A 24,553-nucleotide genomic window follows, 5' to 3' on the forward strand; every position below is an offset into this window, starting at 1 on the left:
ACTACGCAATACAGTTACGGTGCTATTTCTTTTTTTTTTTTTTTTAAATATCGACGGAAGTACATATTTATCATCGCGCTGTATTCTATTTATTTTGGTTTATTTATTTGTGAGAAATATTTATGGAATTATTTATTTTATTTCATGGCCGTACGTTCTATGCAACGAAAACCTGATAAATTATTGCCTTATTTAAAATTATTTATGCTTTTTTTTTTTACAGCTATTTGTATCGACGACGAATGTTTATACGATGCCAGTTGTTTGGTAAAATAAATAAATACGTCAATGAACGAAAGGAGCTTGAAAAGTGTCCCGAGTCATTCCGACTACGTTGCCAGAATGATAAAACCCGCTACGCAAATCAGCGGGAGGCTTATCTCACCAACCAACGTGTACCATGACCTCTTTTACTGTCACTTCACCTGACCTGATTTACACCTGACGTAAAACCAGAGTTCTTCCTGCTTTCTACGTTCGCCCGAGATTGAAAAATGGTTTTAGGACGTCTCGGAAGCCGCGACCAAAGGCTTCAACGGACTTCGGATGCCTGGAGATGAGCTGACGTTGAAAAAAATATATAAAAATCCTGGTCTTTTGGCATTTGTACATTTGTTGTACATTGGTGTCACAGCATGAAGAGGTGGTTAGGGGAAACTGTGGTTGGATTTGAGCAGGAAACCAATACTATCATGTCGTGCACTTCTGTTTCTCACAGCTATTAAAGAGCTTCACGCCATCAGAGCAAAACAGCTGGTCGGTCCAGTTGGTCCACAATCGCAGCATCGCAAATTTTGTATGCCTTTAGAGGTACCGGTCGCCAGACTCGTATGCTTGTATGTTGAATAAGAAAATACCATAAAAGGAAATAAATTGGCTTCTCCTTCTCGCCGTAGATGTATTCTGCTGTGACGTCGTCACCAGGGGAAAATGTGAGACCGGCCGCCGTGGAAGAAGGAGAAAGTCAGCGTGTTTCCGACAATCGTGGCCTCGGGAGGCCGAAGGGCAGCTCGGAAGGTTCGTCCAAGGGATTGGGCTAGCGAGGCGGCGAAAAACATTTCACGGAGTCCGGGTTCAACTCGACTCAAGGAAAGAGAATCGGCGGATGCGTCCAATGGCGAGCTCGGTGCGAATACTCGACCCCGAAAAGCAGAGAGAGCGACCAGAAGGTCATCGGCGGCTCGAAAAATGCCACATGACGGCCTGTTAGCTTATTGCTAACAGGCCGGTGAGCACGCCTGGCGACGAACCCAGTCACCCTGGATATTTGTAGCTCAAAACTTGCATCACATACCAAAACCATGAAGTTGCGTGCTTTCGCTTCTCGGTCCACTTGATGTGGAGAGAAAGTTTCCATTTCCTCAAAAGTTGAGTTGGAAGGAAAAAGAAAGGGTAACTCCCCGCCAACACTGTAAACCCCCCACAGCCCACACTCTGTTTACTGTGGAACAACGTCACCCCAGTTGGTATTTATCGTTTTCATCTTTCATTTCAACGTTTGAGAGGAAAGTGAATTTGATTTCAAGTTTTGACCTCCGGAGGAAAAAAAAAAAAAAAAGTCTTGGACGACACTCGCGTCAGATGCAAGATGATCTACCGTCGTTTAAAAACACCGATTACAAACTCATTTCTATGAGTATTCTGTGCTTACCTACATTTATACCGTAAGTTTTCCTGGGTTTTCTTATCCCACGAGTTCCGTATCTATCGCACCATCTCACCACTCGTCCACCGTTGCTCATCTTTTTTTTTTTATGAGTAATAAAGTTTTCATTTTGGCTATTAGCATGTTGCTGTTAGCGCTCCTGGTATTGGTCGTTCTAGACCACTTGCTTTCGTCTTGCTTTCCTTCTCCCTCCCTGACCTTCTAGTACTCTTCCTCTACTCTGGCTGGTCGAGGCAGAAGGTCGCCCACATTGAGCGGAGATCTTGGAGATGTTCCTGAGTTTGAAAACGATGCTTCTAGTGACCTCTTTAAATTCTAAGGTCCCGTCGCACCAAGCATACCGAAGCTCCTCCTTCTGCAGCGCCAAATAACACCCAAAGACAGCGTGAAGTTACCAAACAGACGCCGGCGCCTCGAAGGTCCGATGACAACCACCTCCAGGAGGTTCACAGACGCCAGAAGACACGCTCTGAGAAAAACAACTAGTTTATTTGTCAGGTTAAGACAGTTCGCAGTCAAAATGATCTCCTCCGACGGATGGGACAGCAAATGTAGAAATATACTTTCAATACTGTAACACCAGGAATACAGCCTGTATCAGCAGATGAAATCATTATTTACAGATTTATTCTCTTCTATGTACAGTCGGCGGTTCACTCACATGGTCACGATCCAACGTCCTCACGGACAAACATGGAGGAGATATTTACACTCGGGGGGAAACACGATGCTGAGATAGATATTTTTTCTCCTGTTGAACGTCCCTTCTAGCAACACGTGCCCTTGTTTGTCAAAAAAAACCTCGTCTTCCCAGCGAAGATTAAAACGGTACTCCAGAAACACGATAAGGATAAGAGTTAAAACTCGCCTACGCTCTTCGGAGATGCCCCGGACCGCTAAGCTAAGCTAAGCTAAGCTACCGTTTCCAGGTGAATGAGCCGTTTGAAAGCCCGTTCGCTGCCTTTGCTAGCAGATGATGTCGGTACCCTGGCGTTAAACTCCTCCTCTGCCCCCCGAAACATCTCGGTATGAGGAGATTCACCACGGTTGTGTGATGGAGAATGTTTGGAAACGTCTGCATAGTAAGAGGAGGGGAGGCCGCGGCAGGTTTGGATCCAGGAAGCGGCAGATTTGTAAAACGGTTGGTCGGGTTTGTAAAACCAGCTACCGCGGACCGGGAAGAGCGACCGAGTCACTCGAAACCAGACACCTGCCCAGGAAGTGCAGTTTGGCGTCTCGCTGCGATCTCGATTTACGGCGTTGAGTACGAGTCTGGAGTCGACCGAAGCCGAAGCCGACGTGATCTTGACAGAACACTGATTTACAGTCACAGAAGAAGCGAGAACGTTTGACTTTACCGGACAAACACTTGGGTGATCTTTTAAAGGAGCACATCTGACGGCCTCAGGGGATGATTCCTGATTTCATAAAACCATAAACTGCAGACGTCTCTAATTCTTCCACTTGCTTTCACTACTTCTGCACCATCCCTCCTCTGTCCACATCCCAAACATCTCAGCCTTGACTTCATCTCCAGAACATCGAACATGTTTCATCTTGAAGGACCGTCGCTTCGTAGAAACGCAGCAGAGGCGGACGACGCGAACGGACTCCGAGGAGCGCGTTTCAGGTCCGGTTGTGGTTTGAAATGTCCACAACTTTTATGGACAGAATGTCTTGGTGCAGCCAGGACCTCGAGGGGATCAGATGATGTGGTTCTGTCGGCTTCATCGGTCCGTGATCTCCGGGTTCGCACCTCGAGGTCAAGACGGGTGGAGTGTCCACTCCGGGTCGGGGAAGAGGTCCTGCCGCAAGCGGAGGAGTTCCAGTATCTCGGGTTTTTTGTTCCCGAGCGGGAGATGCAGCGTCTGCAGTGTTGTGGACTCTCTGCCGGACTCTCTGTGGTGGTGAAGAAGGAACTGAGCCAGAAGGCGAAGTTCTCAATTTACCAGTGGAGCTACGGTACCTTCCCAACTGGGAAGTGATCCAAAGAACGAGATCCGCGGATACAAGCGGCCGAAATGAGTTTTCACCACGAGGTGGCCGGACTCTCCCTCAGAGAAAGGGTGAGAAGTTGGACCATCCAAGAGGAGCTCGGAGTGGAGTCGCCCCTTCTCCACGTAGAGATGAGCCAGATGAGGTGGCTCAGCATCTGGTCAGGGAGGAGATGTCCATCTAGGGAGGAGACCACGGGGAAGACCCAGGCCACCCTGGAGAGCATACGTCTCCAGGGTGGCCTGGGAACGCCTTGGGATCCCCCAGAAGAGCTGGACTACATGGCCGGGGAGGGAAGTCTGGGCGTCTCTGCTCTGGCTGCCGCCCCCTTCGGACTTTGGATGGGGCAGAAGACGGATGGACGAATTGAATTCCCGGCGGGAGTTCCCGGCGCAGGTGCTCAGTCGTTTACAATCTCGTTCTCTTTGGTGTTTCTTCAACTCGGACCAAACAGGGAAAGCCAGAAGGTCCTCTTCTGCCCGTTTGGGTGCACGGATGCTATTTCAGAACCGCCTTTTTTCTTGTATTGACTTTCCGGCAGAAACGTGGCTGTCGATCAGCGAAAACATGGCAATATGAAGGCCGACAGACGGACCCGTTTTCGACCCGGGACCTCGGAAGGGACAGCGAGAACACCCACGGCGATGAGGCGTTAGCGTTAGCACACAGCATGTACAGCAACTTGGTGTCTCTTTCAACAGAGACCTATAAACGGCAGCGCATAAAGAGAACGGGACAATAAAAACCCACCTCCGAACACGAAACAGGAAGAGCCACGATGACACATTTTGTCGGGGAGTCGAGTTCTCGCGAGGTGCGTCTTCATCGGGCTTCTCGACCGCTAGCTAACACACAAGGAGGTCATCACTGAGGTATCGCTATCAAAAAACGCTCGACCATCTTGACTATTTGTAGAAGTCCACCCTCTTCAGAAGACACCCGAAGACCGAGACGCTAACGCAGCTTAGCATCTACAGTTTGTGCATCCACGCGTTAGCTCAAGCTATTGTTTTTGTCCTGGGTCGCTTACGGTAGTCGTTTTGGGCCACGAGTCAGAAAACTGAACAGTGAGGAGCATGGATGCATCGACATCCTGTCATAATAACAATTTATGAAGCGCTTTCCGTCATTTCGGATGTTAGCATTGTTAGCGCGACCGATATTAGCGGTATACCGCCACCAGTGCCCGAATCTCCCGACCTCCATACTCTGCCCTCTCTTTCTACCCCAACCGGTCGAGGCAGAAGGGCGTCCACATTGAGCCGGGATCCATCCGAGGTTCCTGCACCGACCGGCGAAAGACAACGTTCCCTTTGTCTCGGGATTTTTGCAGATCGTCTTAAAGAGCACGGTCCAGTCAAAGAGCAGCTGAGACATAGCAAATGGTCAACATGGAGCATTTCCTCAAACCCCTGGTGGCGTACGAGTCAAATATAAAGTCACGTTCACACGTTTTTCGTTTTCTCCTGGAGGGAAAAAGGGGACGGGCGTTTTTGTGCAAAGCGACGCGAGTGAAAATGGGACTCGTCACCGGGGCCTCTTTGCACCGGCGCTCCTTCGCCGCGCCTTCGCGGCCAAGGACTCACTTGTAGAGCAGCTGCAGGCGGCTGGCGTGGCAGTTGTTGCGGCTGATCTTGCTGTCCGGCTGGTAGAGGCTGGACGAGTTGGCGAAGGACGGAGGAACGGCGTGGAGGTCGGAGGCGGGGGCGGGGTACCCCGGCGGCGGGGCCAGGGCCCGAGGGTCGCTGTGAGGGATGGCGAGCGAGGGGGAGCTGTGGTTCTGGTTGGTGAGGGTGGAGGCCCTTCTCCTGGACCGCAGGGCCTGGCGCTCGGACAGCTGGTTCCTCAACTCCGACACCCGCTCCTCCTTCTGCAGGGAACATACAACTCTGCTCACAGCCTGCTAAACACCCATCAGTCAGGGAACCATTTACAAGTGGACTAGCCTTCACCTTGCAGCCAGAAGGTCCCTGCCTTTCTGGGTGGAGTCCCCATGTTCTCAAGGTGTCTGCATGGGGTTCCTCCAGGTTCTCCAGCCCAAACACAAGCAGGAAACCACATTGGAGACCCGACATCGTCCAGACATATGGATGATGTATGTCTCCGCATTCTCCCGGGGGCCATACTTGTATGCTTCTGCATGACGTGTGAATGAGCGAGTGGATGGTTCCATGTCTTTATACGGCGTGTGAATGAGAGGGTGAAGGGTCGCATGTCTCTCCACGAGGCCCCGTGATCGACCAATCCACGGCAAACCCCGCCTCCCGCCCAATCACGGCTCGGATAGGCTACGAGTGAATGAATATATGTACCACAATTATTCCAGATGTTGCATTTCCATGGCAAGATCCCAAGTCCTTCCTGAAAGTCTGTCTCGCTGAAAGACGAGGCGAAGTGCAATCTTCTACCGCGTCCAACTTGGCATAGTTCTGTTCCTGATTGCTATGAAATCGCGCTATCTGAGCCGGAGGAGGAAATCTTGTCTTCACCGCTGCTTCTGGATGAGAGGAAGCTGCCGGATGTGTTGGCAGGAAGCGCAAGAAGTCTGGCTTTTCAGCCGCGGACAGAAATGATCAGGAGGAAAAACACCGACCGACACCGCCTGGATGTAACTGTTAAATCTGAATTTGCATTCCGGCCAAACAGCTTCGTAGCCGATGGGCTTCTGGACAAAGAAAAGGCCGGCCGGCGGACAGTGAGGAGTTCTGGTTCGTCTTATTAGCTTCTACGCCGCCCATCCAGTGTCTTGCTACGCTTCGTTGACTCAGACTCACACTTGCTCTTATAACTTATAAAGGAAATAAAACAGATATTTTCAAATCTGTATCTGTAAAAAAAAAATGGCTTGCTCTTGATTTTTTGGAAAATGGGAGTCTTATCTGCATTAAAAACCATCTTCACGTCTCTGAGATGTGAAAAAGTAGACACATTCGTTCATTTCTTTTTGGTGGGGTTCGCCCTGGACCGACCATTCACCCTCTCACTCGTCTGGACAGTTTAGAGTCTCCAATGAACCTCTTGCGTCTTTTTGGACTGTGGGATGAACCTGGAGGAACCCCTCGCAGATGCAGGAGAACATGAAGACTCCAAACAGAAGGACCTCCTGTGGGAATCCACTCAATAGAGACGGTTACAAGGATTAGATAAACAATACCGTAAAATTCCACAAAAAGGACTTGGACACCAGGGAGGCTGTGCAGCTGCATGTCATGGAGTTTAGGATCTATTTTGTGCAAACTCAGGTGACTGAGGTGCGGCGTTGGTGAAACAAAGGATTTTTATTCATATGTGATCGTTCTACAACACACCAGGGAAAAAAAAATATTGATTTTCCTTTCTGGAGAAGGAAATTACCCTGTTGGTTCAAAATAGCTTTGGAACTTGTATGCTCTGCTCCTTGGAACATGTATGCTCCTTGGAACATGTATGCTCTTTGGAACTTGTATGCTCTTTGGAACTTGTATGCTCTTTGGAACTTGTATGCTCTTTGGAACTTGTATGCTCTTTGGAACTTGTATGTTTTTTGGAACTTGTATGCTCTTTGGAACTTGTATGCTCTTTGGAACTTGTATGCTCTTAGCTCCCAGCCTGCCGAGAGAACCTGTGAAGAACCCCCCCAAAAGCCTCTCCTGACCTAAGTGTTTGGCATCTTCTAAGACCTTTTCAAAATGAAAAGAAGGAAGGAAGGAGAACCCTGCTTACTTCCTGGATGATCTTCTGCAGCTCCTTGTTCTCGCGCTCCAGCTGTCGGGATTTCTCTTCGTCGTTGTTGTTGGTGGACGAGCCGGTCTTCATGGTCTCCTGGGTGTCCGACTGCCACTCGCCCCTCGTGATCAGTCGCCTCATCTGTAACCCACACACGGTGACGGAGGTAGAACATCGACTTCCATGGAATGAAGAGCATCAAGATTACCATCGTGATGGAATTATCAGGAACGAGACCTGGAAAGGCCGGCGGAAAGGCAGAAGATGGACTTCACGAAGCGGCGGCGTGCAGAACACGTCAGAATTTAGGATACGGTTGACGGGTGATGGATCTCAATGTGACACTCGAGAAGATGAGACCACCTAAGGCGTGAGCTGCCACGCAAGATGCTAACCAGGCCGTCAGAAGCACCGGGGTTCAGTGTCTCGCCCAAGGAAACTTCTGGACGTGGACAGGAACGGCCTGGAATCCAACAGCCAACCTTCTGCTTTGAGGAACGCCTGCTCTTCACATACAAGGAACTTTTTGGCAAACAAAGTAGGCGGGAATTCGTCGAGGTACGACAGCGCCGATAGCAGGAAAGTCAAGATAAAAGGTTCAGTTATAAGTTGTTGAAAAATACTATCCACCAAAAAACTGGTGAAGGGGTGAGAAACCAGGAACTATCTGGATCAGGCGACGTAGCGGACGACATTTAAGGAGGCCCTCTTTGGATGGGCGGATACAGAGCTTGAACAAGTACTTTCGGCGCAAGGAGAAGCTGAGGATTCAACCTTAAACCAGAAGTTGTGCTTTGACCCGTGCCGAGAGGAATGAGAAGACGGCCGTCTCGGAGAGACCCGAGCTTCGGCACCCGAAGCCGATTTAATTAGATCGGCGGCGCAGCGAAGTCCGGGCGGGAGATACCGGATTGTCACGGTTCAGTTTGCTCGGCTCTCGGCCGCGGCTCGTCGCTGAACCGTGACGCCGATGAAATATGTCAGCTTTGTGGTTACAAACCTGGAAACTTCACGCCGGCTGAAGTTCTGAGGCTGGATATCGTGTTGGATTGAACCCCCTTCGGTTCTGAAACGTCTTCCCTGTATTTAATCCCAAGTAAACATCTGGATACTTGTTTGGTAACTTATCAGCTTCCTTTGCTGGAAAGTGGACTTTCAGAATTTGCTTCTGCTGGAATTATTGTTTTTTTTATTTATTGGGTGATTTAGAAATATAACCTTTGTTCTGTTTCTCACTCTCCGATTTCAGTTCATCTTTTGAACTTCCCTTTTGCGTTTTGTCATATTCCACGGTTGTCGTTATCGAGGTCAGCTGTACATGTATCTTGGCCCAAAAGGCGTTTGGCTCCCTTTCCGTGAATACCGTATTTTCCGCACTATAAGTCGCATTTAAAATCCTTAAATTTTCTCCAAAACCCTCCGTGTGCCTTATAATCCGTCACCTTATGTATGAATTCTTCTTGCGCATACACCCCGCGCTCAAACATCCGTCCAAATGTTTTGGCGCGACTTTGGGTTGATTTTTGGAGCGTTCCCTTGGTTGAAAGTTGGTCCTCGGTTGAAAACTAATTATGTAGTGCTGGAATACAAGGTGTACGCTGTCGCTGGCAACTATAGAGTACGTACACTCACCGGACACTTTGTTAGGTACGCCATGCTAGTAACGGCTTGGACCCCCTTTTGCCTTCAGAACTGCCTCAATTCTTGGTGGCATAGATTCAACAAGGTGCTGGAAGCATTCCTCAGAGTTTGGTCCATATCGACGTGATGGCATCACATTTGTCGGCTGAACATCCATGATGCCAATCTCCCGTTCCACCACATCCCAAAGATGCTCTATTGGATTGAGATCTGGTGACTGTGGAGGCCATTTGAGTCCAGTGAACTCATTGTCATGTTCAAGAAACCGGTCTGAGATGATTCCAGCTTTATGACATGGCGCATTATCCTGCTGAAAGTAGTCATCAGAGGTTGGGTACATTGAGGTCATAGAGGGATGGACGTGGTCAGCAGCAATACTCAGGTAGGCTGTGGCGTTGCAACGATGCTCCATTGGTACCAAGGGGCCCAAAGAGTGCCAGAAAATATTCCCCGCACCTCCACCACCAGCCTGAACCGCTGATACAAGGCAGGATGGATCCATGCTTTCATGTTGTTGATGCCAAATTCTGACCCGACCGTCCGAATGTCGCGGCAGAAATCGAGACTCGTCAGACCGGGCGACGTTTTTCCAATCTTCTATTGTCCAATTTCGATGAGCTCGTGCAAATTGTAGCCTCGGTTTCGGCGTGGTCTTCTGCTGCCGTAGCCCATCTGCCTCAGAGTTGGACATCCTGTGCGTTCAGAGATGCTCTTCTGCCCACCTTGGTTGGAACGGGTGGTTATTTGAGTCACTGTTGCCTTTCTATCAGCTGGAAACAATCTGGCCATTCTCCTCTGACCTCTGGCATCAACACGGCATTTCCGCCCACAGAACTGCCACTCACTGGATATTTCTTCTTTTTCAGACCATTCTCTGTAAACCCTAGAGATGGCTGTGCGTGAAAATCCCAGTAGATCAGCGGTTTCTGAAATACTCAGACCAGCCCTTCTGGCACCAACAACCATGCCACGTTCAAAGTCACTCCAATCACCTTTCTTCCCCAGACTGATGCTCGGTTTGAACTGCAGGAGATTGTCTTGACCACGTCTACATGCCTAAATGCACTGAGTTGCCGCCATGTGATTGGCTGATTAGAAATTAAGTGTTAACGAGCAGTTGGACAGGTGTACCTAATAAAGTGTCCGGTGAGTGTCGTACTCTTACCGCCGACGCTTCTGAGGACCCCCGAAAAATTGGCAATGAATCAACGGTACCGAAGTGGAGCGGAAAATCGCGGCGAGAAGAAGACCAAACAGTTTCCGAGGGAACAAAGGGAGATAAATGAGATAAATAAAGTTCGACTAAACTGACTGTTTTGTTTTGCGGTTTTATCACGCGCCTCATAGCGCGTTGCATCTTACGGTCCGCAAAATGCGCCAGTTTGTGTTGTTTTCCTGCCGTATCTCGGATGTTCTGCTCACAATCCTCCCGCTCGGGGTAAAAAAACAATAAATATCAAGTTATTCGATCGGACCCGCTTGCCTGGAAGGGTAAACACAACATTATTGATCTCACCAGATGCGACGTCCTCGGGGTGAGTTCTCAACTTTATGACTTACACAACTTTTTCACCTGCTTCTTTTTTTCCCCTAAAGTGTCGATCCTCGTGTTTTCTGGACCCGAGCACGTTTGAGGTTTGAAGCCGTGGTCAGAAGGTTTTGTAGGCGACGTTGTGGCGTTTATAACGACATCTTATTCGTACAAAACCAAACAACTTGCTAACCAACCCCAAGAATTTGACCTTTGACCTTTGTATCGCAGTGTTCTGCCAGACAAAAGAAGGGGATTGACGGGCTGAACCGACAGGAGGAAGCGTTAGATAACTGCAGATGATTTATTAAAACAAAATACAAACAAAAGCAAAATAAAAGGATCCTCATCAGGGAAAGTTCATGAAGACTTGAAAGAGATGTAATAAAAGATCTCTGAACGTCAAAAACAAACTGGAACTGCACTTCCTTCCTAAAACGAAGCTGTGGTTTTATAAATGCAGGAAATGTCAAATATGACTTTTTAAAGCGTCACATGTTTATTCTTTTTTTTTTTCGGGTCGTACGTCCTCATTTTCGACACGAAGCTCTTTCCTGAAAGCCAGAAGCACAGGGGGAATCGCCGCTTTTGACAAAACCAGGACAACGCCGGGAAACCGACAATGTACCTCCTAACATACTTGTTTCTGTTGACTTTTGCTGAACTCCAGTATATTTTGGAAAATATGACATTCATTCTATCAAAAGTGAAATGAGAGACAGATCCGAAACCTCCGTCACCAAACTAGAGGTCTCATAAGAGGATACGCCGCCGAGTAAACCCGTTATTTCCTTATTTGGAAATGTTGGCAAAGACAGATTCACGCGTCGAGCTCCTCGTCGGATTTTTGTACAAATGTTGACGGTATCGATCCCGAACACGCGGGAGACATAAAACTACCGTTGAATAAAATCTCGGGTCGTCAAAGGGTCTTCAGATCCTTCTGCTACTCAGTGTACTTCCGTCCATCGACCGCCGAAGATCTCGGAGCTGCTCGGACGCCAGCGGCGTTTATTTGATGGCTGATTTTCTCCCAAGGACGCGATTGATGGGAACACTTAGCGCCTGCAGATGTTCCCTCCGACGCCTACTGGAATCTGCTTTTGTACTGTTGTGCGATCGGACGAACCCCGATGATGGACGACGGAGGAACCCCTTGCTGGTACGAAGGTGCCGGGCACGTCCTCCTGGAGCCTCGGCAACATCGGGGTTGGTGTACTTTGGGCAGACCTCTGTAGACCTTACGGGACTCTTTTGGAACATGGGTCCCCTAACCGGGGGTCACCGGAGAACCTGGATTTGCCAGGCGTTGGGCGACGGTTTGGAATATTTGTCGCTCCGTATGGTTCACGGCTGCTCCCGGAGTCCATACCCAATCTACTAATCCCCGTCAGCGTTCTGAGACCGAACCTCTACGTGATGACGATGAAATTGCCGACGAGCGAGTTTCCCCTCTTTTCCTGCGGAAGCATTCATCACTTCCAGGAGTCGGTCGGCACAACGTTATGATTATGCGGAATATTCTTTGTCTAGTCTTCGTCTAAGCCCAGACTGAGTAATAGCTACAATTTTTAGACTTTCTCGGGTGAAACATGAGGTGTTCAGAAGTCGTTCATCTGCTGGTGGATGGGGAATGAAGAGCAACTACTGCGCCTTCACTTGCGTGTGAATTCTAAAACGTTGTACGGGTTCCTCAAGAGTACTTTTGTTTTTAGAAAATGAAGGAACGAGTGTGGAGTCCCGCCAGGTGTCATGGATGTCTAGCACCACCTGCTGTCGTAGATGTTTGCTGATCCACTGACTGCGTCCTAACAGGAGTTGTCACTTTTTAGACCCAATAGCCAATGGGAAGGCGGCGGGAGATGACATCACCTGATCGATGATGCTGGAGTTTCGTCGCCTTTCATAGATTTAAACGGAATATTTATGGACAAAAATGAAGTTCATCATTTTGTCTCCACAGGAAACTGACTCCAGGTCTTTTACACCAGGAGTCCCAACTTTTTGTGAACCGGTTTTATGCAAGAAAATGTGTCCGGCTGTTTTTTTCCGAGGGCTAGCTTGTGTTAGCTGATGCGTGAAACGGCGAGACGGAGTGAAGCGCGGCGAAGGCGGGAACGGTCCGGAAGGTCGAATGAACAAAAACATCATTTGTATCGAGAAAGATTTTCTCACCGTGCAAAGCCAGGCGCCGGTTGCTTTGGCAAACTCCTTTTACAAACTTTGAACCATCCATTGAAAGCTGAGCGCTAATGCCTTGCATGAAGATAACAATTGGACTTTGGTGAACCGTCGCGCTGAGCGTGCGGTGCAGACGAGCCGTTCTTACCTTGGGAACGAACAGAACCACCAGCGTGATGTAGACCGAGAAGACGATGGCCAAGGAGGCAAAGGCAAAGGAGGCGTCCTGCTGGGAGGACAGGATCATGGTGACCGGGGCGGTGATCATACATAAAACCTGAGGGGACACAGGAAAGGAGGCGTCAAGAGGCGTCTTTTTGGGTTTCAGTTATGGGTAACAGCTGGGGACGACACACACCACTTCCAGGAATCCAACCTTTAGCCTTATGATCAGCTGTTTACATAGCTAGGCAAGCTAGGTGAGCTAGCTGAGTTCTTACCTTTGGCCCAAGCGCTAACTAGCGACGGGTACATGAGCATAAAGAACCGCAGTCGGCCTAAACCAGGGGTCGGCAACCTTTAACACCCGAAGAGACATTTGGACCCGGTTTCCTCGCAAAAGAAAACACTGGGAGCCGCGATTACTTTTTGACATCTAAAATAAAGGTACCACTGTATATATTGCTTTTTATTACCTTTACACTTTGTATAAACAAGTGTGTAGTGTGTTGCTTCTGAAATTCACAAAGTATTACGGAGAAAATTAAATTTTATTTATGTAATGAACTCATTTTGAGCTTTGGGCTTTCAGAGCGTGTAGCGGAGCCTTGACCTGAATTTTAGAAATAAATCGGGAAAAAAATCACTGTGTCAGTAAACAATAAAAAATAAATATTTGCAAAATATCTTCATAAATATATATTTTACCTGGTTTATGGGACTTCTGCAAATCGGGACTTTACCGGCTTCCGCGAGTGTGGCGTTATTTTGAGCGCCAAAAAAATAATGACCATAATTTTATTTAATATTTCAAGATCACAATAATCTTCCAACTTAGAACTTAGAGTTAAAAAAAGGAATGAACACAAATGAAATACACTTCAATTAAATATTTATCATTTTTTTCCCAAGCCACTCGGAGCCGCAGTGTAAAGATGGGTTGCCGACCCCTGGCCTAGACCAGTACCCTTCCCCAGCCAGAGCACGGTATGCTCGCTCCCCACAGTTTGTCAGGACGGACGAAAACTCCAATTTCTCAAAGTCCCATTAAGATAAGACTTGAAAATGACCCGGCAGGGCGGCTGAGAACCTTCAGGCACTCGTACCACATATTGCCGTCTGCGTGAACCACTTCCCGGACGCCTCAGAAGTTCACAGACGTCGGCGTCCAACTCCTTGGGTAGTATCGACCACGTGACCGAGAGCCGGCTCCCTCAGGAGTTGCGTAGCTTTGACCCGTAGCTTATATAAAAACAATCCCCGTGACCAGTGAGCTTATTGCCGCTTTCTTGTCGAAATCCCGGAGGCGCCGACAGCCTCCCGTACAGGTCGACAGAAAGAGCCGATGAAATCACGTCCCCGGACTTCAAAACAACATGCACTTTGAGGAGGATTCTTTCTTGTTTCATGCCTCCTCGCCACAGCTCCCGGGAATTAGCAGCTATTTTGGAAGACGGACAAACTAGAGCGAAAGTTCCTGTGAGAATACGGGGTCGGTTTCATCATTTTTCCTGTACGGAGAGGCGGCTGGGAGAGGCTTGGTTATATGTTGTTCATCTGTATCTCCAAGCTAGTGATGACCCATTAAGTAACCATGTAACTTCGCTAAATGTCACATGACCAATGAGACGGCTCGGCCAGAAGAGCCAAAGCACAAGTCATAGATGGATCTGCTTCCACTGGGTGTCTTGGTTGAAATCTTCAATTGAATCAGCAAAAAGAACGGAGCTTTTTCTGGTGGCTTAAAATCTTGTGCCTTAAATCGTAACTGGTCCGAGCTATCTGGTATATGAGCCGAAGCCGCGTCCTTATGCCAGTATTATTCTCGACGGTGGACGATCCACAGGTTTGATCTTCTTCTTCTTTTGCCTCTGGCTTTTCCCTTCAGGGGTCTCCGCAGCGAATCCATCTTCTCTGTGAAGTGCTAGCCGCCGCGCAGCCATCAAATTAGCATATCTGAGGATACCTAAGTGTGTCAGAAGATACGCTCTTTGGTCCACCGGACATGAACCTAGCTGGCGCCATGTTTACCTACTCCTAAGGTCGTCTCTTCCTCTGTCTACTACAAATCTGAGGGAACTCTCCTCCTTCTTCTTCTCCTTTGGGCTTTTCCCTTCAAGGGACTCCACAGTGAATCCACCTTCTCCATCTAACCCTATTCTCTGTATCCTCCTTCATTTCCTCTCTCTCGACGTTCATACGTCTTCTCTTTGGTCTTCCTCCAGACCTTCTACCTGGCAGCTCCACCTTCAGCAACCTTCGACCCAGATCTTCATGCTTGGACATGAACAGAAGAGCCTTCATGTCCAAACCATCTCGGTTATCTCTTTGTCTCGGACATACATGTCCTGCACCCCTGTGACAACTTTTTTCTTTTCCTTTGGGGTTTTCCCTTCTGGAGTCTCCAAAGTGCATCCACCTTCTCCATCTAACCCTATTCTCTGGATCCTCCTCTCTCACTATGTCCATCAGTCTTCTCTTTGGTCTTCCTCTAGACCTCTAATTCCAGCATCCGTCAACCAAGATATTCACTATCCCTCCTCTGTGCATGACCCAACTCAGTCTCAGTCTATGTCTCATTCCTGATCCTCGCCATCCTGTCACTCCCAAAGAGAAGCTCCACATCTTCATCTCTGCAACCTCCAGTTCTTTCTCCTGTCTTTGGGTCATTGTAACTATCGAGCATACCGCAAGGCTATTTAGAAAGCTTGTCTCTACTGCCGTCAGGTTAGGCTTAGAGTTCTCCAATGAACTTCCTGCTTGCTTTTGGACTGTGGTAGGAACCTGGAGAACGCGTGGGGAACCCCATGGAGGCACATGGAGAGTCCACACCGTGTGAATTCAACCGGGACCTTCATCAACAACAGAACTCCGAGGTGCAGTCGGCGAACCAGAGGCTCCTCAGCTTTGCTTTGAAGAATCAATACAAGCCGCAGACAGAAGACAGGAGGTCAGTGCACCTCCAGGCAGGGAGGCTTCACCCAGCCAGACGGATAAGAGCAAGCAACAACATCTTAAAGTCTGAACCGTCCCGGCGTTGGACCTCTGAGGCCACCCGGATTATAGAACCCTGCGATAATCCAATCACAAAATCACCAATGCGTGGATTAGCATCCCCGCGTCGTTTAACGACAAGCCATTAAGCCTACCGAGGGACGCGGCGAGGTTCAGATGTTTCCGATTAACCTCCCGCACGGACGATAAAACACGCCTCTCGAGGTACGAAAACCCAAAAGACCAGCTCGTCTCTGGCCGGACCGTCGGGATCGTGCGTTCAACGTGTTAACGGAGGCTGTTTTTGGGTAAAATCAAGCTAAATGCAGGCGAGGCGGAAGAGAAAAATAGCAGGTGGGGATGAATTACAGGTTGGAGAGCCGGCGATGCAGCGCCGGAAATCAATAAACATTCATCAATCGTCAGTCCAGAAGGCTGGAGAGCCTTGTTTTCTGTGCCGTCATTATTAACACACACACTCACACACACACACACTGCGACTCGTCCAATTCATTTCGGTCATCTCGCCGCAGCAAATAGCATTTGTGAGCCGTCGGGACGGCGGAGGGAAGAGAATGGGCGGGGAGGGAACCGCCATCATTCATCTGGAGACGGGACGCTCCACGGCAATCTGGAGCTCCGAGGACGAGCGCCAAGTGTAACTTCGGGTTCTTAGAGGTCCGTCAGGAGCGGCTTCTGTTTTAATAACGCCGTGTTTTGGCGCAACGGGCCTCTGGAGGTGGATGGTGTCCGATGGCGGGAGCGGCGGGTGATGGATGGACCCACGGCGGGCTAAAGAACCACGACTTCATAAGTCTTTATAACCTGCCGGCTGATACCGACGCTCCCGACGCTCCCGCTGAGGCCCGGGTTCGGTCGATAACGTTAAACATCTTTCATTTATGGGCAGCGACGTTTCCCCAAACTTTCCGGTACTTCTGCGCCGGGGCCGGATGTTAGCATCCAATAGCATCGCAGCTAATAACACAACTCATTCACAGGACTGGTTGGTAGACGCTTTCTGGCGAGCTTGAGGCTGGTCGGACCTGGTGTGAGTCGAGTAAGCGCTCCCTTCCGCTACAGTGCCAAACTCCTCCATTGCCCTCCGTCCTCCAGATCTTCCTTAGTCGCCTTCTGGTGGAACTGGCTACAGAGCCCCTGTAGCCCACCTCCACTGGCCTCACCTTCACTTTCCAGCCTCGTCCCTCCGCTTCAGCTGCTAAATCGGCATACCGCCAATGTCTCGCCAATGTCTCGCCAATGTCTCGCCAGTGTCCGTCCTCCCACGGGACTGTAAGCTCCACAACAAAGGGCATGTCGCTCGCCGCCATGTTGGATGGGAAGGTACCTGAGGCTCAAGGCGCTGCCTTGGGTCGCCGTTTCTAGCTTTCCTGGACGAAAGGGTATAACCGGTTGAAAATTTTTTGAATCACATTATTCTTCATTTATTTTTGGTGAACGTTGCGAATGTGAAATCCACTTCTGGAAGGAACTATATTTGTATCTTAAGGGACCGCTGTACATGTACTTGTAAATACACATGTAAATACGTTGCATATTTTTTTACGTACATTTAATTTCTTTACCGGTTTTACTTTATTTTTATTAATCGCTATTTTATTTTAACCACTGGATTTTTAAAAAAAAAAATTTTTATTCAAAGGATCATAGCAGGTTCACTGTTCCAAAATTACTGTATTAAAAAACATGATACGTTTTGTGATGATGCGACGTAACAAGTAGCGTTAGCATTAGCAATTACTGTATTAAAAACATGATACATTTTGTGATGATGCGACGTAACAACTAGCGTTAGCATTAGCAATACTGTATTAAAAACATGATACATTTTGTGACGATGCGACGTAACAAGTAGCGTTAGCATTAGCAATTACTGTATTAAAAACATGATACGTTTTGTGACGATGCGACATAACAAGTAGCGTTAGCATTAGCAATTACTGTATTAAAAAACATGATACGTTTTGTGATGATGCGACGTAACAAGTAGCGTTAGCATTAGCAATTACTGTATTAAAAAACATGATACGTTTTGTGACGATGCGACGTAACAAGTAGCGTTAGCATTAGCAATTACTGTATTAAAAAACATGATACGTTTTGTGACGATGCGACGTAACAAGTAGCGTTAACATTAGCAATTACTGTATTAAAAAACATGATACGTTTTGTGACGATGCGACGTAACAAGTAGCGTTAGCATTAGCAATTACTGTATTAAAAAACATGATACGTTTTGTGACGATGCGACGTAACAATTAGCGTTAACATTAGCAATTACTGTATTAAAAACATGATACGTTTTGTGACGATGCGACGTAACAAGTAACGTTAGCATTAGCAATTACTGTATTAAAAAACATGATACGTTTTGTGACGATGCGACGTAACAAGTAACGTTAGCATTAGCAATTACTGTATTAAAAAACATGACACGTTTTGTGACGATGCGACGTAACAAGTGGCGTTAGCATTAGCAATTACTGTATTAAAAACATGATACGTTTTGTGACGATGCGATGTAACAAGTAGCGTTAGCATTAGCATTAGCCACGGCCTCGGTGCCGAATCATTTTGTTCTTTCAGATCTGTCGAAGTTTTAATCCCGGATTTCCACCCGTGTGTATATTTAGCAGTAAATAACGCCGTTATTACACCGATTTTTCTCCTCTGCGCGCAGCCATTTCTCCTCCCCGACAGAAAATCACTCGGTTTTCCCAGAATACTCGCCGTAAACGTTTTTTTCGGGTCCCTCGGCCGCAGCGCCGTTTGTAGCGGAAGCCGTAAACAAACGTCTGCCGCATCAAACGTCAAACCCCTTTGTTTACACAGAGCGCAAATCCAGCGGGCCGCTTTTGTTCCCAAAACAAACCGAAGCTGGAGCAGGAGTTCAAACACGCGCAGATATTTTTCTGTTTTTTATTTTATTTTTTTTTCCCATTTTTTAATTTCTCTGGTGCAGATTTGCATTTTGGCCCCACGCAGTTTAGGCTTAAACGCTCCGTGTGTAATGGATAATCCTCCAGGATGAATTAGATTATGAGGGTTGAATGAAATCAGCTGTGATGGAGATGCTCCTGATTAAAAAAGCCACTCCGAGTGTGTGTGTGTGTGTGTGTGTGTGTGTGTTATTTCAATGATGTATATATTCAAATAATGATGTCTTTTTTCGGCACATGGTTGATGTTCTGGAGATAAAGTCACACTGAGATGTTTTGGACCTGGACCCAGGAGGGGTGGAGGAAGGATGCTGAGGTTAGAGATCTGGAGGAGCTTTATGGATGGAGGAGAAGGTAAGGAAGAGATGGTTGGTGTGAGAAGAGGGTTGCATGGCGATGCCTCTGACTGTCATCAACAAACTTATTTATGGAATAACAATTAAATCTAACCTCCGTGGACGTGTTACAAAAAAGGCAAAACATTGGGGAATAATGATGGAGCCTGCAGACGCGACTTGATCTTCTCCCTTTGGCTTTTCCCTTCAGGGTCTCCACAGGGGATCCACCTTCTCCATCTAACCCTCTTCTCTGGATCCTCCTCTCTCACCACGTCCATGAGTCTCTCCAGAACATCTACCATGTGTCGTCCCTCTGGTGGACTCATTCCTGATCCATCCTGGTCGCTCCCAAAGAGAAGCTCCACATCTTCATCTCTGCGACCTCCAGCTCCTGTCTTTTGGTCATTGTCACAAATTGTCCTTTCCTTCTGGCTTATAGTCTTCTATCTCTTCGTACCCCAGACTCCTACACTCTGACCTCGAGTACTTGAAATCTCCAGCTTCTTGATCTCCACTCCCTGTAGCCTCACCGTTCCACCTGAGTTCCTCTCATTCACACACATATACTCTGTCTTGCTGTGACTAACCTTCTTCCCTCTCCTTTGCAAAGCATACCTCCACCTCTTTAGATGTTCCTACACATGTTCCCTGCTCTCACGACAAACCACAATGTCACCTGCAAACATCATGATCCATGGAGATTCCTATATAACCTCATCTGTCCATCACAAGAAGGGTCTCAGAGCTGAAGTCCCACCTCCACCTTGAACTTGCTGGCATACATGTCCTGCACCAGCAGATCACCAAAATAAGATAAGATAAGAACAACTTTATTAATCCCGAAAGAAATGGTTGTGCCAGAGTTACAGAAAATATGACAGTAACAGATAATAAAAAGAAAAAGGCAGAATTAGAAATAAAAATAAACTATAAACATAAAAATATTGGAAAAAGAAATCTAAACTTGGCTTACTAAGCTAGCATATAGCCCGAGGTGCACAGGCTATACGAAGCGTGCACTGCATATTGATATTATTTTACAAAATGAATGAATATGTGCAGAAATCTCCAAATGCTGAGGTTTGGATATGAGGTTCTGCATCGATAGAAAAGAACAGCGTAAAAGTCCTATGTAGGAAAAATGTATGGATTGAGTGGAATAATCTCCGAATCTGGTTGCTGCAGCGGTAACCATATCCCAATTCTAAGTGCACGCGGACCTTTTCGGATTCGTGCACGTTCCGGCGGCCAGACGAGTCGACGGGGCCACCAACATGTCCGCCGAGGACACGGTCGGCGTCGCCGTCCGGGACGTGGAAGGACACGCCGCAAGCCTGCCGTCTTGGATGTCCCCGCTCAGCGGGCATACCGATGGCCGGCGCCGACCTTCTTCCAGCTGACAAACTGGGCTGGAGGTGAGATGGGTTTTTGTTTTTTTAAAATTCCAGCGAAGCGTGAAACAAGGGAGGAGACGCCAAAGGAGACGCCGCACCGCCGGAGGTGAAGTCCAGCCGCGAAGGCACGCGACTCACCGACGCCTGACCCGATTAGTTAATCCTAGATCTCAGGTCCACTGCGTTTGCGGTAATGTTCCAATAAAAGGAGATGTTTCCTGACGCTTCCTGAGACGTTAACAAACCGGAGCAGGTCTTCTCTCTGGCTGTGGACGGGAGTCTTCTCTCCACGCAGCTGCTTGTGGTATCAGGTTTTATTAGCGTCAAGCGGCGAAGCCTCCGTCACCCTCACCGCCAGACGGATGCTGAGCAACGACCTACATTAGCGTCCTCGCTAAAGAGCCCTTATCTGCAAATGGAGACACGTGTCCCGTCCCCCCGTATCTGGCCGAGGGAAAGCGAACGCCGGCGGTCCATTACGTCCTCTCCTAAATGTTATTTAAAACGGCAGCAGTCAGTTTGCGAGGACGTAACGCTTCATTTGTTTTCCAGGGTCGTCCTTTTCAGGCGCAGCTTTTCCGTCTTCGCAACGGCGTGTTTTTCTTTTATGAGTCTCCTCGGCGACGAACGCGACGTCTCTGCATTGGATTTACAAAGTAAATTTAAACCCCGGGTGTTTGGCGTGTTCACCTCGAGTCAAGACAGTCTCCGTGTTCTACTTGCGTCCGGATTGTTGTATGTCTGGATATTTGGCCCAGCTGGGATTAGCGGAACTGGTAATGAATGGATGAATTTTAGCAGCTAGCACAGCAGCCTCGGCCTCCACAGCGTGACGCTAGATACCCTCTACTCCTGAATGCTTTTCAGATAGTCTTTTCTTGCTAACTGTTTCGTCAAACTCCCACTGATGTTCCCAGGTGGCTCCCAAGTGTGCAAGTGAGTGGACCCCAACGCCAAATGGTTGATGTTTACATTAGCTGCTAATCCCACGAGCGTTAGCAAACAGCTAAATCTTACCATAGTGCTGTGGTATGCGCAATTTGCACCTTTTAGCACACTAGCTATTTACTCGCTAGGGGTAAACAAAACATTTCACTGGTCCAAAGCAAGATTCCAAAGATCCCCTGTGAAACTCTGGATCAGTAGTTGTATGCTCGCTGAGACGGTTCATCGAACGTTTGTGCAGCGGGGGGTTCGGTTCGGTCGGGACAAACTCACAGCGACATTGTAGATGGCCATGCCCACGGCTCGGTGGTCGTTGATCTTCTCCGTGGAGATGGACTTGGTCTCATAAGCCAGGAAGATGCCGAGCAGCAGCAGCAGGCCTTTGTAGCCGTAGACCACGCCTGAGGAGGAACACCACCCATTGCTCGCGTCATTATCAGCTCCCCGCCGGCGGGAGTTCGCTTGGAGATCGGGTGCAGATGTAGTCGGTGTTTAACGTACCCAGCCAGGTGTTCATCTTCTCCGAGCTGCAGTGCTCCAGTAGCGGTTGAATCAACACATCCAGATCTCCTTTGGGAGCCTCCCTGGTGAATTTCTGCCCACAAACAGAGGAGCGTCGACTCGCGGATGAAGCAACAAAGGACTTACATAATGTATGACAGCAACAATCGCTCGAGCGAGAACATGGTGGATGTGGTTGGAAAGTAATCAAGTGGGTTTTCTCAAGTGGTATCTAAGCACGACTTCCCAGACATGTTTTCACTCCTGTTAGCATCCGTTTGCATGTTGGAGCTATCTAGTAGGCCAGGGGTGTCAAACTCATTTCTCATGGAGGCCACATAGATGTCAAGTGGGTCGGACCATTTAAATGATAGCAAACTCAGCAATAAATAACCAAAATATCATGTCTTTCCTCTGTTTTGGTGTAAAGAAGTACAAGGACATGAGGAAAATTTTGGAATTGAATGAACAATCCTTTTACAAAACATTTCATGAAACACCTCATATTTCCTTCGACAAAAGTGCAATTTACTTTTATCATTCACATGTTTGCATTGCGATCATGTGATCATGTGATCCCACTGATCTTGCAAAGGCACAAAACTTTAATAAGTAATTGGTATTGAAAAATATAGTAATGCACTTTAAGATTAAATGAGACTTATAAAGAAAGGGATTTTTAAACCATTTCCACATGTGCATATAAAATCTAAATTGAATCCCTGCCTACACCTTACAAACTAAAAAGGGTGCGATTAAATGTGTAAAGAAGAAAGTGTTCACCTGTAAATGTGTAAACTTCATCCATGAAACATGCAAACACATACAACACATACTGAACATGTATGGAGTTGCATGAACAGTTGAATTCCAACATACTCGTTTGTAGTGAAGCTGGTGACTAACGTTAAATTGCACATTTTTGTTAGCAATTAGCTCGCTGGCTTTTACCGCTGCTGCACTGATTTCTCATCTCTGGGTGAAAGTGGACGCTGTTTCCTCAGACCTGCCAGTGATTGGTCGATCTTATCTCTTCTCAGTTTCTTTGCAAGCTGTCATATTTTTCGCTCTGATGAGTCTCGTAGCGGCGCCGTATATTATATTCCTTAAATACCGAAACTTGTTGCAAACGCACCGAGCACAAAGGTTTCCCGTGCGTCTCCGTAAATAAATAGGACGTAGTCCATTTTTCTTTGAAAATTCGACACTCTTTAACTACTTTTCTGTTTTGATAACGACATTTTGGCTAATCCAAGAAAACAGGGTGGAAACAACATGCTAACAAGCAGCAGGTGGTGCATTGCTAACCTCTGCTGATTGGTCCGTCTCAGTGATGCGGATTGTCCTCTACTCTGACCAAAACAGTGCGCCCCCTAGCGGGGAATTCTGGAATTACATTTAATAAAAAAATTAAATCCGTCTTTTATGCATTTTTTTCACTTTCAAATTATCCAGCGAGCCGTATGTTTGACACCCCTGTAGTAGGCTATCCCAGCCGTGTGTCACGGCCCCTGCTAGCCAGAGGTCAGCTTCTCATAGCTTTCTGCTAGCACCTTTAAACATCTTGAAGTCATAGCCAAGCACGCGTTGAGGATTATTTGATCGCTACCAGGAACGCTCCGCTGCGGGATCACAAATGTTAATTGCGTATTAAAGCTGCGCGGCTCGTGCCGGTTGCTAACGGCGGCTGTTTTTCAATTTGAAGCCACTTCCTGCTTTCCGGGCGTACTTGAATAATGACTTTGTCACTTGCCAGCTCCGACGGAGTTGGAAATCAATCGGCGCGTATTAATAACAGCTTGCGATCGCTGCTGGGGTGAGTGTACATGTTCCTAATGACTGCTTCCTACCTCCACGGTGATGTGCAAAGGGTCCACGATCTGCCAGATCATGAGGGACAGGATGTCGATGGCCAGCAGAACGCCAACGGTGGAGTAAAGTTTCCACGGCTCCAGGTGCTGCCGGGACAGAGGGAGATGATGGGTGCGTAATCTCCCCTCTTTTTGATTTTGTGAAGGAGGGATTTACGAAGCCATAAATAGAGGAGCCTGAGCCGAATGAGAAAACAATGATCCATCACGAAGCGGAGTCAATTTAATCTGCGCTCCGAGCGGCGCGCCGTGACGGGGGACCCGAGGGTCCGCGCTCGGGCGCTGACACTTGATATTTTCACAAATTCAGACTGGGACGAGAGCAGATTTGCTGGTAGTGAATGTGAGGGCAATACTTGTATGCTCCTGAACGGAGTTTTGAGTTATTTGTCTTACGAGATTTTAAGAAAATCTTGAAGCTTTGTTGCAAATTTGTCGGGTCACGTCTGGGTGGACTCAAGGCTTTCCCACGCCAGGTGGGGCGCACGGTCTATCTCAGCATCCTCGAGGCCTCCTATCAGGTGTCATCCTCACCTCCTGGCTCCTTCTGACAGGAAGACACAGCGACTCCAAGATGACCTCTGACCCCATGGAAAAGCATTTCATAAATAAAGGTATTATCATTATTATTAGTAGTAGTAGTAGTAGTAGAAGAAGTACATTGAGAGCTTC

General features: G+C 47.8%; 1 protein-coding gene across 2 annotated transcripts in view; it reads right to left on the reverse strand.

Moving 5' to 3' along the window:
* Nucleotides 1-2,136: 2,136 nt before the first annotated feature.
* Nucleotides 2,137-24,553, reverse strand: part of gabbr1b (gamma-aminobutyric acid (GABA) B receptor, 1b) — a 170,534-nt gene continuing 148,117 nt past the window's right edge. For both annotated transcript variants that reach the window (XM_086177738.1, XM_086177739.1), the window contains exons 19-24: nt 23,861-23,968; nt 22,011-22,104; nt 21,783-21,910; nt 12,868-12,996; nt 7,364-7,507; nt 2,137-5,531 (exon numbers count right to left, since the gene is read on the reverse strand). In XM_086177738.1, coding sequence (XP_086033864.1) covers nt 5,244-5,531; nt 7,364-7,507; nt 12,868-12,996; nt 21,783-21,910; nt 22,011-22,104; nt 23,861-23,968 — 891 coding nt within the window. In that variant the 3' untranslated portion in view covers nt 2,137-5,243. The remainder of the gene's footprint in view (nt 5,532-7,363; nt 7,508-12,867; nt 12,997-21,782; nt 21,911-22,010; nt 22,105-23,860; nt 23,969-24,553) is intronic.

Source organism: Fistularia commersonii, chromosome 30 (assembly GCF_037954325.1).
Source record: "Fistularia commersonii isolate RoL2024-O1a breed Wild chromosome 30, RoL_Fcom_v1.0, whole genome shotgun sequence".
NCBI classification, from domain to species: Eukaryota; Metazoa; Chordata; class Actinopteri; order Syngnathiformes; family Fistulariidae; genus Fistularia; species Fistularia commersonii.